We start from the raw sequence: 15,805 nt of genomic DNA on the forward strand, positions 1-15,805 counted from the left end.
ATTTATTTAATTCCTCTCAGGATCAGTTTAGATGCCCAGCTTTTTAATTATTGTTGTTCTACTGTTTTACCCACAGGAGAATGCAGCTCTCTGTGATGAAGTTGCCCACTTAGAAGAGAAATTTCTGAGAGCAAAGGAGGAGCGGAGGTGAGTGGTCATGTTTCAGCTATGCTTATGCTTCCCATAATGGTATAAAACTGTGGGTGTTCAGCGAGGACCTTCTTATTCGTCTCACTTTATACAGTTTTTTACTCTTGTACACGGTGGATGTGCTGTTGTGATTGTATAAAGTGTGGGTTCATAAAAGTGCTATTTTTTGCAAATCTTTCACATCATTTCACCTTTGAAAAACAAAGCTAAGTCCCATTTGTATTCATTTTCATTTCCAGGTTTTTACTGAAGTCAATGTTGCAGTACCAGTCTTTGTCAGAAGGGGACGTACTGCCAACACCCAGCTCAAGCTCCCATCCACCTGTGCCGCCTGCAGCCTTAACCTCAGGTCCTGCAGGGGCTTCAGGCCTGTCTGGGGGGCTTAACCTGGCATCAGTGGTGACAACAGGGGAAGAGGGACTTCTTAAAAAACCCAAGAAGGAAAGGAAAGAGCGAGGCAGGGAAAATGGAAAGGAGGAACGTGAGTGCCATGGTCAAGTGTTAATGCATGCATCATTGAATGGTTTACAATCACCTTTTAAGACAGTTGGCCCATTATTTTCTTCTCTTATGCTGCTTCAGTTCCAAAGAAGATGTCTAAAAAGAGAAAGCTAGCAGATGGGTCTCGGAAACTGGTGCAGCCCATACCTTTGGACTCATCTGGCCGTCCGGTTTTTCCCATCGTACTAGGAGGTTTAACAGTCTACAGCCTGGGAGAGGTCAGTATCTGGCTAGTCTCGCTTTGCCAGACCCTCCTCCAAAGCATGCTGACGGAGAGTTTGGCTACTCCCACTGGACGGGAGTAAAACGTACTGGTGTTTAAAGACATTTTTTTTAATCAATCAGAATTGTCATGGGCGGTGCTAAATTCTGCACAGAGCCGCTGTGAAGGAAATGGAAAATACATGCATCCGGCGGAATTTTCTACAGCACCAGATTAATCCTTGAAGTGGAACGCAAAAGATATAGACTAGTGTCTGACTCTACTCACATATTTTATGATTTTGCAACAAAAGTGCCACCTATTGCCTACGTAAAATGTTTGGGAAACAGCACCACATGGTGGCCAATCGCAAGGATTCTGGAACATGGGGAACTACTGTGTCAAGTGTTGTGTTCAAAGGAGTAATTACTCCCAAGATATGCAACACGTCCTGTAAAATAATTGCACCTAGTGGTGGAATGATTACAAATTTTGTACACAGCCTTAGTAGAGCATGGGAAACTACTAATTGAGTTTCGTGTTAATCGGAGTAGGAGTAGGTTTGACTGCACCTTACAGGAAGTTGCTGCTCTATAACTGGTACATTTTTTGTATTAGCTAAATTTTTTTATTAACTTTTGGTCATAAGGGTTCACTGAGTCAATGTACGGTAAGGAAGTTACTGGGCAAAATACTTTAACTTTGACTTTAGCGCCATCTGCTGGTGGATATGTGTCATTTTTTGTGTCTGAGGTGCGTGGACCAGTCCACCCCTGACATTTTCACTTGCATCACTTGTACGGTGTAGGCTGCAGTGACACTTTTACTGACGGACGTTTTTAAAATAATAAAAACCTGAGCTGTTTCAACGGGATTGCTAAATATTAAAGGTGCCGTAGGTAGGTTTATGAACATCCAGAACTATTTGAACGTCGATAACATCACAGTCCCTCCACCCTTTCCGATAAAGCCCAAAACGGTCTGCTAAGCCCCTCCCCCCACAATGGAGAATGAATGTGTGTACATTAGCAGTGAACTACGTGACGTTAGCTTCTCCATGTAGTTCTACTCAAACATAGGTCAGTTTCAGCAAATATGACAGAAACGTTTGCCTGCTCTCCAGATAATCACAGACAGAATGTTGTTCCATGATGAGTGTGCCATCTACCCGGTGGGCTTCTGCAGCACCCGAGTCTTTGCCAGCATGAAACACCCAGACCAGCAGTGCCTCTACACCTGCCAAATCAAGGATATGGGAGCAGGTCCACAGGTACACACATACACACAGTTGCTATTGAATTGTGGGTTGCCAAATGTCCATCATCCTTGTTTAGACCCTCGTTTTTAGATGTAAACAATATTTAAAGAACATTTTATTAAAATATGTAATATAACAAATATGTAAAATAATAATAAGGACAAATACATTATTTTCTGTCTTTAGAGCCAAGTGAACACAACAAAATTGCACCATACTACCTCATTCAAAAAGTCATGTTTGGATGGTTCAGTTTGAAATAGTATGAATAAAATAAAATATTTTATTGACACAATCCAATATTGTCCCTCACAGTTTGAGATTGTGCCTGAAGAAGATCCTCAGAATGCCATCGTGGCCTCCTCGGCGCTGACGTGCCACTCCAATCTACTAAAGACCATTGCATCTGTCAGGTACCAAAGTTCACAACAAAGGCTTGAATTGCGATTGTGGTTGATTGATATGATTAAGTCTAGAAAAAGTCGACCATATTTCCAAGACAAACATCTGCAAAAAGCAAAGTCCACTTTATTTTAAAACGTTTTAATATATAATTATGAACTATTTCTGTCTTCTTAGTTCCAGGTCTGTGGTGCCCATCGTGCCATCAGGTGCTGACTTCTTTGGCTTCTCACACGCCACCATCCAGAATCTCATCCAGAGTTGTCCTGGAGCACGCAAATGCAGCAAGTAAATGAGATACAATGTGCACCTTTTTAACATTTAGAATATCAGAAAGGAATGAGATTTGTTTTCATGTTTGATGTCTTTTTTTTAACTCTGTGTATTTAGCTACCGATGGATACGCTTTGACGTGTGTCGTCCTGGTGATGGCCAGGTTCCTCACAGCCTATCAGAGGACGATGCCTCAGTCAACTTTGAGGCTTACCAGAGACACCAAGGCTATGATGAGAACATCAAGACGGAGCACATAACAGGTTGCCTAAATATCGGTTTTCCAAATGGCAGATATTTGTAACTTGGCTGTAGATTACTTCATGTTATGTTATGCCTATTACATTTACCCCTGATTTCCAACAACTGTGGAACAGCTCCGGATCCCCTCAGGAACAGCTGTGGAGTTATTAGGTTTCCAGTAAAGTCAATGTGTATATTTTCACTGACTGCGGAGCGGCTGCGTTTCGACTCTGTCGATCTGCAGCCCTCTCAGACCTTGTATAATTGCCGGATGCCAGAGAGCTCCGCAGCAATTCAGCACAGGAAGATTGTGCGGGACAGGAAGTCAAGCACAGAAATTAAATAAAACATTTGGTTAATTTTCAAATTAAAATAGACCGTGCTCACGGCAGATCATATGTCCCTGCACTACACCTTGAAAATGTCATAGTGGGCGGAGACAGGCCTGAAGTCAACAGGTCACAGGTTTTGTGGTTCTATTAATAGAAACTACATCCTGTTACATTGCGTGATCACACGTGAATTTGCGAGATCTTGTGGGAACTCGACTGGGAACTTCAGTCAGTCATGGCCGCAGTTGTTCTGCAACAAATCCGAACCTGGTGGGTATTGAAGGACTGTGGAGCACGGAGCTGACATGCAGCGGAGCCGATCCGCAGCTGTCCCGCAGTTGGTGGAAATCCAGGATTACAGGACAAGCAGTAATGCAAAAAATATCTGTCTAGTTTTTCCATCTCGTTTTTTTTCTAATGCGGATATGATTGCTGAGCATTGACAGTGACTCTTCTGTCTTTCCTCAGGACAGACACCGCAGTCCCCTAGCTCCTCTCATCAGCACCACCTAACCACCCTCAGCCTGAAGCCCACAACCAAATATTTCAGCTCCTGATTCTGAAAGTGCAAGGTCCAACAATCCTTGTGAACTTTCGTTTTCATTTACAAAGCTTACTATATGTTCCCCCCCTTTTCTTCCCTGGTTCAATATTTCAGTAAACAGAGGCATACCGTTGCTTAAGTTAGTACCTATGTTATTTATTGTGCGTTGTCTTCTAGCAAGTCCCAGACAGCTTCACTGGGAATATGTGCTAGCATAGTTGACGCTAATGTACTGGATGTAGCTGGTGAGTTAGCTTTGTGCTTAATGTGACAATAGCAACATAACGCCCAGCACCGTAACCTATTTTTTCCCTCAGTTGAAACTGTAGCTCATGATTGATTAATCAAATTTCATTTCAATGTTTCATTTTCAAGTAAAATAATTTGCTTTGAATGTACACACACACTTAGTTGTTGATATGTCATTTATTTGTGCAAATTATACAGAATAATTTGTGTTGTAAACTTCAAAATCCAGCAATTTTCTTCAAAAGAAATTAAGTAAACATTTAACAACAATACTTGTGAGATCTGTCCCACTTTGAGGCGATGATTGTCTATTCTTAAACCAATCCAAACAAGGAAGAAATCAAAACAAACTGACAAAAAAAAAAAATCATTCTCAAAAAAATCATTCTCAAAATGCATTATGTGATATCTGTAAAAACAAAAAAAATATTAGCTACATTTGTCTCTCTCAGTAACAATTTGTCATCACTTTTCCAGTGTCATCAATTATCTTGTTAAACTTCATTGAACACTCTGGTAAATCTGGCTGCACATCTGTCCAAGAAACAAAAAGGCACGTTTTGCATCACGTTGTCTTCTTACAGTTTCTGATTTTCTTTGGCAGAATAAAGGTTGAAAGTAAAAGGAGGCGCAGGTAAAATCCTACTGCTGCTGTAGATTGGACAGGCTTTAAAGTCACAGGGCCAGTCCCTCCATGCATATCTGAGGGCAGCTACTTCCTCAGTAAGTGCACACAAATGAGCAGATAGCTGGACACTGATCGGACCCTGCTGCACGATGGGAGCTGGAACCCAGCGAGACTTAGGCCCACGTGGATTTTTAGTCTCTGAGCAACAGATCTTGATAAAAGAAAAGAAATAGTAAAATCACTGATTGGAGCTTTTTTGTTTATTTGCAAGAATTCAGTTTTTTTCTGAACAAAAAACTACATATGATGGTTATTTGATTGTGATTTTGTGTTAACATTGGCAACGGAGCCAGCAGGTAATATGGGACATTACTCACACTGTACTGCTGCTAGCCTTACCTCAAAGGTGTCATTAGATGGTGTGACAGAGACTTTCTGGTCGTAAGTAACGTTGACATACATTTTAGTGGCCATGATTGTGTAAGGAAAAGGTCCAAGAAATGACACATCCTTCTCATTATAAGCCACGGCCCTTGCTCCCAATGTCAGTCTGTAGGCTACATCCTGCTTGTCTCGGGGATGGATCCTGAAACAAACAAAACATATCACTTAATCAAACAAACAGCACGGATGAACCAGTTGGTAAGATCAGATAGGGAGGTTGAAAGCCAAAACAGTAGTCATCAACTGGATAAATACAATGGCAAGTCACATCATTTGTAGTCTGGATCAAGGAGAGTTCATTTCCAAATTAATCACCGGAACGTAACTGTTCTCTTCTGGGAAAAAAAACAAAAAAAAACTCTGAGCTAGCAAGCTACACACTGAAAATGGCAAGTTTTCAAGAAAACGTAGATTGTGCAACAAGTCAGGCCTGTTTTTTTTTTTTTTCTGTGCATTATTGTAAAGTTTTACAAAAGAATACAGAGCTGCTCATGAAAATAGGAACCCCTGCTTAAGGTGGACTAAACGGAGGAATCATTTTTTTTTCAAAAAAGCATCTTTTGATTCTTTGATCTTAATGTCTCCATTAAAAAATGAGGAAAAATCCAATGTATTGTAAATACATGTTTGTTCTTCCTTGAAATACAGGGTGCATAAGTATGCATAATCCTATGTTAAAGGTCCCATGGCATGAAAATTCCACTTTAAGGTTTTTAACATTAATGAGTTCTCCTGGCCTGCCTATGGTCCCCCAGTAGCTAGAAATGGTGATAGGTGTAAACCCAGACCTGGGTATCCTGCTCTGCCTTTGAGAAAATGTAAGCTCAGATGGGCCGATTTGGAATAGTGCCCCTTATGAGGTCATAAGGAACAAGTTTACCTCCCATTTCTGTGCTTTGCCCGCCCAGATAATTTAACCCAACCATTAGAGAGAGACACATCAGGGCTTACAAATGAGCAAAGTGGCAGTTGGTCAAGGCCACACCCCAACCCTCACCCTCCACATAAGGGTATGTGATGATGTGGGGTTATTTTAATTCCAAAGGCCAAGGGAACTTTATCAGGATGCATAGTATCCTGATCCATGAAATAACTGGACTTTAAAAATAAAAATCTTCTTGCTTCTATGGTAATTTAACATAGGGGTGGCTATACTCATGCCCCCTGTATTTTATGGAAGAACATTTATTTACAATACATTCATTCACAAAGAAAATTGGTGTCCTTAAAGGTTGGATTTTTCCTAATATTTAAATTAAGTCAATAAGATCAATTTCGAAAAGATTATTTTTATATTCCTCTTTTTAGTCAACTTAAGCAGGGATCCAACACTCATGAGCAGCACTGTATGTCCATGGCATTTACTGGGATTGATTTGTGGGGGATTGCCATAGATGAAGAACGCAGGCAACACACTGGTAAGAGAAATTACGTTTAGCCATTTATCCAGATAATTTAAATAGCTGACATTAATGTATTGTGTTAAAAAAAAAAAACTTTATTTAATATTGTTTTGGCACGTTCTTTTGCAGTGTGCAAATATCCCACCAAAACCAAGTTCGTTCCCTACACAATTTTGTAGAGCAAACATTGCTGCGTCCGGAGCTTAGCTCTTTTGTTTTTTTTTCCCCTATCCTGGAATGTATGAGTGGAATAGCCAGTCCTACTGTATACTCCGCAGTGCTGTGGAGATATGAAGACTAAATAATTTGCATACTTTTAATCAAGACAAAAAAAAAAAACTGTAGAAAGCTTTTTTTAGTCAGTACATTAAGAAAGTCTGTTGTTCAGAGAATAATGCCAGGGACTTACTGTGTCTTGGCAGCATATCCAGGGCAAGTCCATTAAAAAGTTCTTAGGATCTTAGAATCTACCCATAGACTAAATGGAGCCAGAACAGAAATATTTGAACAGGTGGGATTTGAGCTCTTTGACCCAATTAAAACTCTTGCAGCAGCATTTGTTTGAGAATGTAGTCCAAAAGGTCAAACCTGTTGTCCATTTACTTTTGACACCACATCTATCAAATTTAAAAGTTAGTTTTACAAGGAATTGTTCATGTAAGAATTGTTGATATAATCTATGCGAAGGATTGACACAGTCCCTGATGAGGCACCATTTGTTAGTCACACATAAGTATTAACAAATAGCTGTATAAGAACACTGTAATGCTCCTTGGTGTTGTGCAGATTTCATATGGTATGAGTAGATATGAACAATCCTTACGTGCCAAGAGGTGAGGTTTCATCTGGTAAATCCAAAGCCACGGCCATAAAGGTTTTCTGCATCCGGGCATTTGGGACATAGCCGGTGTCTGCTGTCTGGTGCCAGCGGATGTTTGGAAAGGCGTCACTAGTGGAGCCTTTTTCATTGGTGGACAGCTGCAATTACAAAGATTTCCTGAATTTGATCTACAATACTGCAAATGGTGTTTGCAAAAACTTTCTATAGTCTCACATTTTCTAATACTACATAGTGTTTTCAAAAAGTTCTCTCTGAGAACTGCATTATTTTGAGTGTTACATTTTAAAATCTATTGTTGTCTGCGCTTGTTTTTATTGTGCATTAAAAACTAATAACATACCTGGACAAATCCAAAGGGGAAGTCGTGAGCAGTCTGCCCCCCTGAGCCCAGGTGAAACGCCATCCTCCAGTCATCAATCATAGCTGGGAAAGAACAGCTGTACTTCTCTTGATGATAGTCTGCATTTGATTCCCCTGAAAATGACACAAGGCTTATACTTATAAGGCATGCTATACATGTGGCTGTACTGAACATTTCATACCTGTGCAGATCGTCTTACCTTGGTACCAGATGGCACCTTTGATGGTCATAGTGAGCAGCGGGTGGATCATTGCATTCCACAGGACAGAATTGTCCTTAGGACTGAGATTTGAATATGAAAAAGAAGCAATGGTGCAATTAATGCAAGCCAACCTTTCTTTGTCATTACATAGAACTATTGAGAGCAGGAGAAAAAGTACACTTACATAAGAACCATGTGTCAACTGGTAAAATTGGATAAGCGTCCTTCAATTATCATAGGTAACATGTGGCAGGTTGGCTGAACTGTTTTGTTTTTTTCTCTATTGTTACCCGTTAGTTTGTTGTAGTCCACACTGCTGCAGTGCTCTTGACGATGACCAGGCTTCGACAGGTGTGCCTCCCCAACAGGACTCCACCAGTCCAATGGGGTACTGCAGCGTCATATACAAGTAACGTCCAAAAAGCCAGCACACTGCAGAGAACTCTGACACATCTGGAAATACACCAGCCTATTAATGAGACGGTTACTCGCAGAAAGCAAGTAGGTAGTAGTACGCATGCACATAAACAAACAAATATTTCATCAAATGTGACTACATCACACAGTACTATACTGCCCCGGTGCTGTAACCATAACAAAACACTAGCTTGGATTTAGGAACATCCAGTTGCTGTTCAACATTGCAAACCTAAACCTTTAGCTGCAAACACATCTTTAAACAATTCTATGAATAAATAAATCCTCAACTTACTTGCTGGTGGCACAGACCAGGGGAGTTCCACTTTAATTAAATCAGTAAGCTCAGTTTCACTCCGTTCCAAGGATGCCATAAAGGTCCTCACATGGGGAAACTTTGCTGCAAGGTCCAGCTCCTCTGAAGCATTGAAAATCTATTGGGAGAATGAATACATAAAAGAAAGTTCATTAAACAACAAAATATGAATATGTTAAATGCATACATGCATATCAAAATAAAAGTTCTTGAATGCTTCATGTCACTCAGGTATTCGTGCAAACATTTAGACTATTATAGCAATTCTGTTGCACCAAACAAGAAATAAAGCCAACTTAATTAATACCTTCTATATGTTGTGTAACATACTGTAAGTGAAAGGGTTTTGTTTCTAAATTTAGCCCTACAAACAGCCTTCTACGGCACATTTATATGAAAGCAAATGGGCTCATGAGGAAGACTAGACAGGTGTTCACCGGGCTGGGCCTACCTCAGATGTTTTTAACCACATGTTGCTCTGCCCTCCACAAAGCCAAATATCTCCAAACAGCACATCTGTCAGAGTGGCTTTGTTGTTCTGAACGGTTGCTGTCACATTGTAGGGACCACCTGCTTCGACAGGGTCAAGAGTGACTTGCCAAATACCTGTAAAAACAAGTCAATTGGCTCTTTTCATTTCTTTATTGTGCCTCCTTGTTTTCTCTCTCCAACTGCCTGTGACCTGGAAATCGATCTCAGTGCCATCTTGGAGAATGTTTAAATTCCCCCCCCCCAAAAAAAATGGATTAAGGACTGCCACAGATTGCAAGACAAAGGCGGACCCAGACCACACGGGGATACGCCTTGCTCTCAGTTAATCTAATAGCTGACTCGATCAGTTAACATGATGATGTTTAACATCACCTTTTTATTGTTTTTTAATTAGAGGGATTTGAACTGCTATTTGTCTGATTTAAAGGCTTATTATGAACAGAACACATGTTGTGTGGCTGATAGGGATGTTTAGAAGTTTAGAAGACTAAATCCATTCAGATTACGGATCATCTACGGTCTGTTGTTCATTGACATCAGCAACAGATTGCAGGTAGAGCATGTTAACAGCTACTCCGTCTCAAAAGTCACAACTGGAGACTGTGTACAAGCTGATATCTGGGTATGAAAACATTTTAGTAAATCGGACCTAACAGGATGTGGGTGTTTCTGTAATTTCCTGTTTAGATTGAAGTCTGGAAACGGCTGTAACCTGTCAGACTTGACCGCGGCCGTTTGTCACCGCCCCCTGCTGCTGCCGCCTGCTCTCGTCCATTTTACAGGCGTGGCGCAGTTCATCTCAAACAAGCCTATTGTTAATTGTGAAAAAAATGTAATTTGGATTTTGGTAGGGTCTCAAACTCCCTGGCGGTGCACCCATGTAAAACCTATTTATGGGAAACGCTGGAGGGTTGTCAGCTGATAAGGCACATCTGGGGCTTTGCTGTAAAAACTGGTTCTTCTGCAATCTCTCTATCCCTTCCTACTAGGGCAGCACGATGTGAGGAAAACATCTAATTGCAATTAATTTGACTGATATTACGACTGTGATATGATCCACAATATTGGAGGGAATTTTATTTTTGTATTATTCTTAAATTTTCCTAGAAAAATATTAAAATAAAAAAATAAATAAAATTATTATAGTGTGAATTTTTCAAGGATCTGTACAAAACAAAGATTTTTTTCCTTAGTCTGTAGGATACAATTTGTTGGCTGGAGCACCACAATACTTAATTCAGAAGTGTTTGACACATGTTATGCCTTTAACAAACATTGCGCCCCCCCCCCCCCCCCCCCCCCCCCCCCCTCCCCTCCCCTGCAATTTGTATACTTCAGTAGTCCATATTGCGATTTTGATAAATTTGCGATTAATTGTGCGGCCCTGCTTCCTACACCTGACATTCACCTTGCATCACATGCTTTTGCACCTTCAACACCTCCACAGCACACATGACACAAATCCATGCACTGCTTACATGGCTGATCTGCCCACTCCACCGTTTGTTTTGTGTTAACTTTAGTATAATAAATGTTTCTTTCTAATAAAAAAAAACCTTGTGTGGACTACCTCCTTGTAACAGTTCCTGAGCCAGTTTGTGACAGTATTCAAATGAATAAGTGCAGGCTGTAACCCGTTGACGCTTTTTTCGAGGGTTTCAGGAAAGAAGGCTGTAAACAGAGACAACATAAAGAAACATGCATATCCTTTGGGCGGCACCTGAGACATGCACTTGGAGGAGTTGGATCAAGTCAGTATAAACCCTTTCTGTCTTAACAGTGGTTACACAACTAAATCTGTGATTAAAAATGCAGTCTCTGTCATCTGTCCCCCGTCAGATTATTAGGTGAGCATAAACTCATTTAACAGAAATTGTGCACTGGAAGCCATTTGTTACACACTCACCTTTTGTCACAGTGACCGGTGAGGTTTTCTGTTCGAATGGTCCTGACAAGTAGAGGGTCACCAGTGCACCCTCAGGGCCATAGCCCCACAGCACAGCTCTCTCTGGAGACTTCTGCAGCACCATGTGATCTCCATAGTAGGAGGCAAAGCGCAGGTTGCTATCTACACACACACACACACACACACATTTTTATTATTTCCTTGGTTCTTATATAAAATGCAACAAAACACAGCTGTGTGTAGAATAACTAAAATTACAATATAACGTTAAAGACAATTTATAAAATATATGTGGTAGCTAGCTACTAGCTACAGACATGGTGGGTTTGGTAAGTAAATAAGAAGACAGGGCAGTAGAGGCGGCCTTTGGCAAAAGTCCAACACATTGCAGTTTAATGTTGACAAACCATGTTATAATTCACATGATAAGTAATGCTGTCAGCATTACTTATCATGTGATAAGTAATAATAATGCATTATGCTGACAAACATTTTGGCATCCGGTTACTCACCACAGTCGTGAATAGAAGCTACAAGTAAAAAGGCAACACACAGAATAATTGCCATTACAAGAAGACAGCCCACGTTAACACTTTGCTGCAAAACTCTGTCTGAAAAAGTCATGTCAGTTATGAGAACGGACGGAACACTTTATACTAACTGGCAACATTTCCGTGTTTTCCTCAACAGTGAAGTCACGCTTTTTGAGGACCTTCAAAATAAAAGCACGAAAGCTCAAACATCAAATTTCCAAAGAATTGGTCTAATTCATAGACAGTCATAGTCTAGGGTCTAATCCAATTCTATTGTATAACTATCTCAATAGTTGGAACCACGTATACATGATATTGAATATAAAAACATTTTAGTTGGAGCACAGGTTCATATTTTTTCAAGTCTCTCTCACAACAATACATGCATGCCCACATACATTTCAAGAGTTGCTGTATTGTTCCTCTTGTCCATACTAGCACTGAAAAGAGCCATTCTTAAAGCAGAAAATAGATTGGGGAAAAATCCACAGTCCTCATTCTATTGAAAAATGCATTCAAAAGTTAAACTGAAGCTATTATGAGGCTTTTGGCCTTTTGTACAAAATGCCCCTAGTTGTTTTGCTAATTCAGTGTTAAGCCTAATATAAAAAATATTTATATTGCAGCTTCAAGGAAAAATATATATGTCTAATTTTGGCTGCAGGAATGTAAGAGGGGATTTTTCATTTATTGAATTCAAATGTTTTATTTTTCGACAACAACCTCTCTGTTCTGTGTGCTGCAGTCGATTTGATCCACTATATGATGGTTATAAATATTGATGGTTATCATAAAGTCTAGTATAATAAACTCTTGTATGGTGGTTGCTCGTTTTCAATGTTTTCTAAAAGAAAAATTATGCCATTTGTTATTTTTGCTAACTCAAACTCATTGGCCTTGGCTCATTTTCTGTAAAGAACATAAAAATAAATTATTTTCAATGACTGCACACTGCAGACACCCCACAAAGGTTAACGATGCTAGTAAAGCATTTTTGATATTTTAGGTCTGTCCTGTACCAGAATGGTTGCTGTGACAACAATTTGAAGAACACCAGCAATAAGATAATGTTACGACTGCTGTCGTGTTTGTTTTGCAGTGCGTGTCTCCTATGTTTTTCATAAAAATAAAGTAGTAGTAGTAGTAGTACTTCAATACACCTTGTAGTGCAACCTGGACACATCGTCAGTGATGCTTCCGGGGCCATAGGGTGTTTCAGGTCTTACATCAGACACCCTTACCTGGGTGATCCAACCATGGGAGATCAGGCCCTGACTTGTGTCCAAGTAGCACACTACGCCACGCATCCCCCCCTCCTCAACCAGAGCCACCGTGAAGCCTTTTCAGCAGCTTTCAGGATGTTCTTGATGGCTCTTTGCCTGTGCAGCCCGCAAATCCCTAAGAGTCCCAGGACCCGATGTAGAGACTGGCCTGTGAAGCCCCTGCAGCCCACTTCAACAGGCTCACAGCGGGCCTTCCACCCATTCCTCCGACACTCAGCTACCAGATCAGTGTAATTGGCCCTCTTCCTTTACAGGGCTTCCTCCCTTTGATCTTCCCAGGGGACAGTTAGTTCAAGCAGATTCACCTGCTTGCTTGCCGCGGACATCAAGGCCATGTCCAGTCGGAGAGATATAAATGCAATAGTATCAGAGAATCTCAATTATCTCCCTAGGACCACCAAGAGGTGCTAGTCTCTTGCTTTTGCAAGCAGGCCCCCTTTGGTCTTTCTGGGGGGCTGAGGCTTCTTGCCTGCTCCGACAAAGGCAATTACAGACTTGCTTGGATGATGCTTCTTGCTGATGTTAGTGCCAGTGCAGATGGCATCTGCATTTGCTTTCAGGACCTGGTCACGGCGCCAACAATAACGCCAATCTCCCAAGGCCTTTGAGCAACTGCTGAGGATATGCTCTAATGATTACCTTTTCTGGAAAAATTGGCAAGCAGGTAAGTCCACCAGCCTTCCAAAGTTGTGCCCAGGTGATTTTGTGGCCAGCTTTATGCTCCCACCTGGTCCAGGTCCAGGAGATGAGGGAGGATGCCATGCTGGCAGATCACGGCCTTAAACTTTCCAGGAAGTCCTGACAGTCCACTGCTGAGAGCCATGCGTCGAGGTCATTGCTGGTGCCCTGTCGTGCAGTGCTATCCTTCCAGCTGCCAGTGAAGAGCTTGCCCAGGCTTTTCACTGACTCTTCTGACACTGTAGGAATTCTGGTATCTGGTGTCTGGTGCATTAAACGGAACTGATCATCTACTTTTACTTTCCACAAGACCAAGGACCTGAATTTCACAGACTTGAAGCTTATTCTTGCCCAAGTGATGAGCTGTTTGAGGCCTTGAATAAGCCACCTGGTATCTGCTCCGGGCCAATTCCACCAATTTGTGTGGTACATTTTATTTATACAAATCTCAAATGATCTTATAGCATTCCACCACACTCTCTATGCCCTCAGTTAACTACAATGAGTACTTGCAAAACTTTATGCCATAATTGCATAGTTTCTCAAATCTGCCCCTCAGATGCCCAAAGCAGCATAATACAGTGAGGGGAATCCTGATGAAGGCCAAAGTAATTAACATCTATAGACTTACACAACAGCATGAAAAATGAAAAGCTGCTGTAACATTCATTATCTAACAGTTTACCAGCCAGGTATTTATTTTCTGTAGTGTTTTATGAGTTTACCTATGGTCAAGACAAATGAACAGGGTTTGTTTTGTTGACATGCTATTTAACAGAAAACATCAACACTTATACAAAGATATGTGATAAATATTCATGGAGTGTTAGTGCGATGTAGGGGTAGGGTAGCTATACAGGAGTGAGACATATGCTGTAGAGTGAATGTTTTCTTTCTTTTTTTCTTTTCTTTTCCATGGATTATTTTTTGAATTTCCGTTTCCATGTCTTTTCCATCCTTGTCAGCTTGACTGCTAATTGACTCAGCCAAAAAATCTTTCTCCTTACACATGGGCAGTTGATCATATACCACGTTAAGACACAATGAAAAGGACAAAGAGTATCTCTCTGAACTGACTGTTTCGGAGAGAAACGTCTGAAAGATACACTTTATGATGTATGTACCCTATGTATTATGTAATATTCACACACTTTTTCTTGCTATAATCATTAACAGCAATATGGAAAAAATAGTATTGTTAAAACTTATAAGGTGTATTTGGTTCACTTGGTTTCATTCTGCAAAATGGTGGTACTGTGAAAGTGAAATGTTTTTTTCAACTAAATTTCAATTTCTGGAAACAGTAGTTTGCTTTTGCTCACTGTTGAACAGCAACTTATAAAATTGTAAATGCCTTTAAGTATTTATTTCCTTGTTAAAATGAGAAGCTTAAGTTCACAACTTCTGCAACCCTTAAGAATCCAGTTGTGAATATACTTTAAATCAGGATTTTAAGTTCTGCAGGCATGCAGGTCAAAAACATTTCTCTCTGACACTGTTTGAGATCATTCCAGTGATGCTGAGGACCAAACTTTAAGTATTTCTTTTAGGTAAGCAGACATGTTGGAGCATGTTCCAGTCTGTTTCAGTGTGCATTATAAAACTTTGTGCTTAATGGAATTTTCAAATAATTCATAAACAAGAAGACATGTTTGTAAAAGTACACATAATTGAAAAGTACAACAAAATAAAGTAGACTGTTATTGACCGAGTATTTTTTTTTTTTTTTTAATTATTTATTTATTTCAGTTTTTTATTTTTTATTTTTATTACTTCTTTAACATATCACGCCTATTAATTTTTGAGCATCGTGAGTAGGCCATTTAAAACAATAGTTCTGTGGTCTGAGCTTTTTTAAGTTGGAGTGAAGATGTTTTAAAGCTTTGTGTCTGTTTTTGAATGAAAACAAGAGCAACAGCAAAATCTCACTTCACAAAACTAAATAACTTGCACGTTGACATGCAACATGTTTTCCAAGAAAGATCACACATCAAGAAAACTAAATGTTTTCTCCATGCAGGTACAGTATTTACTGACAGAGAACACCACCATGCCAAGCACTTCACCAATTACAGCAGCCTGCCCAAGCTACTAATAGACTTTTGCACACAATTGCAAACTCACACACACACACACACACACACACA

At 40.2% G+C, this 15,805-nt stretch overlaps 2 protein-coding genes across 5 annotated transcripts in view; one reads left to right on the forward strand and one right to left on the reverse strand.

The window, feature by feature from the left end:
* Positions 1 to 4,187, forward strand: part of tbrg1 (transforming growth factor beta regulator 1) — a 7,278-nt gene extending 3,091 nt beyond the window's left edge. For all 4 annotated transcript variants that reach the window (XM_032512322.1, XM_032512321.1, XM_032512323.1 and 1 more), the window contains 8 exons: positions 77 to 147; positions 390 to 631; positions 733 to 869; positions 1,977 to 2,123; positions 2,427 to 2,524; positions 2,691 to 2,801; positions 2,904 to 3,049; positions 3,830 to 4,187. In XM_032512322.1, coding sequence (XP_032368213.1) covers positions 77 to 147; positions 390 to 631; positions 733 to 869; positions 1,977 to 2,123; positions 2,427 to 2,524; positions 2,691 to 2,801; positions 2,904 to 3,049; positions 3,830 to 3,918 — 1,041 coding nt within the window. In that variant the 3' untranslated portion in view covers positions 3,919 to 4,187. The remainder of the gene's footprint in view (positions 1 to 76; positions 148 to 389; positions 632 to 732; positions 870 to 1,976; positions 2,124 to 2,426; positions 2,525 to 2,690; positions 2,802 to 2,903; positions 3,050 to 3,829) is intronic.
* A 530-nt stretch (positions 4,188 to 4,717) lies between these two features.
* siae (sialic acid acetylesterase) lies at positions 4,718 to 11,788 on the reverse strand. The gene is made up of 10 exons (XM_032512325.1): positions 11,677 to 11,788; positions 11,165 to 11,326; positions 9,218 to 9,372; positions 8,746 to 8,884; positions 8,324 to 8,486; positions 8,031 to 8,113; positions 7,811 to 7,944; positions 7,453 to 7,607; positions 5,182 to 5,368; positions 4,718 to 4,993 (listed from the first exon to the last, which is right to left on the reverse strand). Exons 1-10 carry the CDS (start codon positions 11,786 to 11,788, stop codon positions 4,733 to 4,735), a joined length of 1,551 nt encoding a protein of 516 aa, XP_032368216.1. The 3' UTR covers positions 4,718 to 4,732.
* Between the last annotated feature and the right edge of the window lie 4,017 nt (positions 11,789 to 15,805).

The sequence above is a fragment of the Etheostoma spectabile genome, chromosome 3 (assembly GCF_008692095.1).
Source record: "Etheostoma spectabile isolate EspeVRDwgs_2016 chromosome 3, UIUC_Espe_1.0, whole genome shotgun sequence".
NCBI lineage: Eukaryota > Metazoa > Chordata > Actinopteri > Perciformes > Percidae > Etheostoma > Etheostoma spectabile.

Coding starts and splice junctions, on each gene's coding strand:
- siae (XM_032512325.1), bottom strand. CDS start 11,788: ATGACTTTTTCAGACAGAGTTTTGCAGCAAAGTGTTAACGTGGGCTGT. Junction 7,945..8,030: donor AGGTGCCATCTGGTACCAAG/GTAAGACGATCT, acceptor TGTCATTTTCAG/GGGAATCAAATGCAGACTAT. Junction 5,369..7,452: donor GAAACCTCACCTCTTGGCAC/GTAAGGATTGTT, acceptor TGTTTGTTTCAG/GATCCATCCCCGAGACAAGC.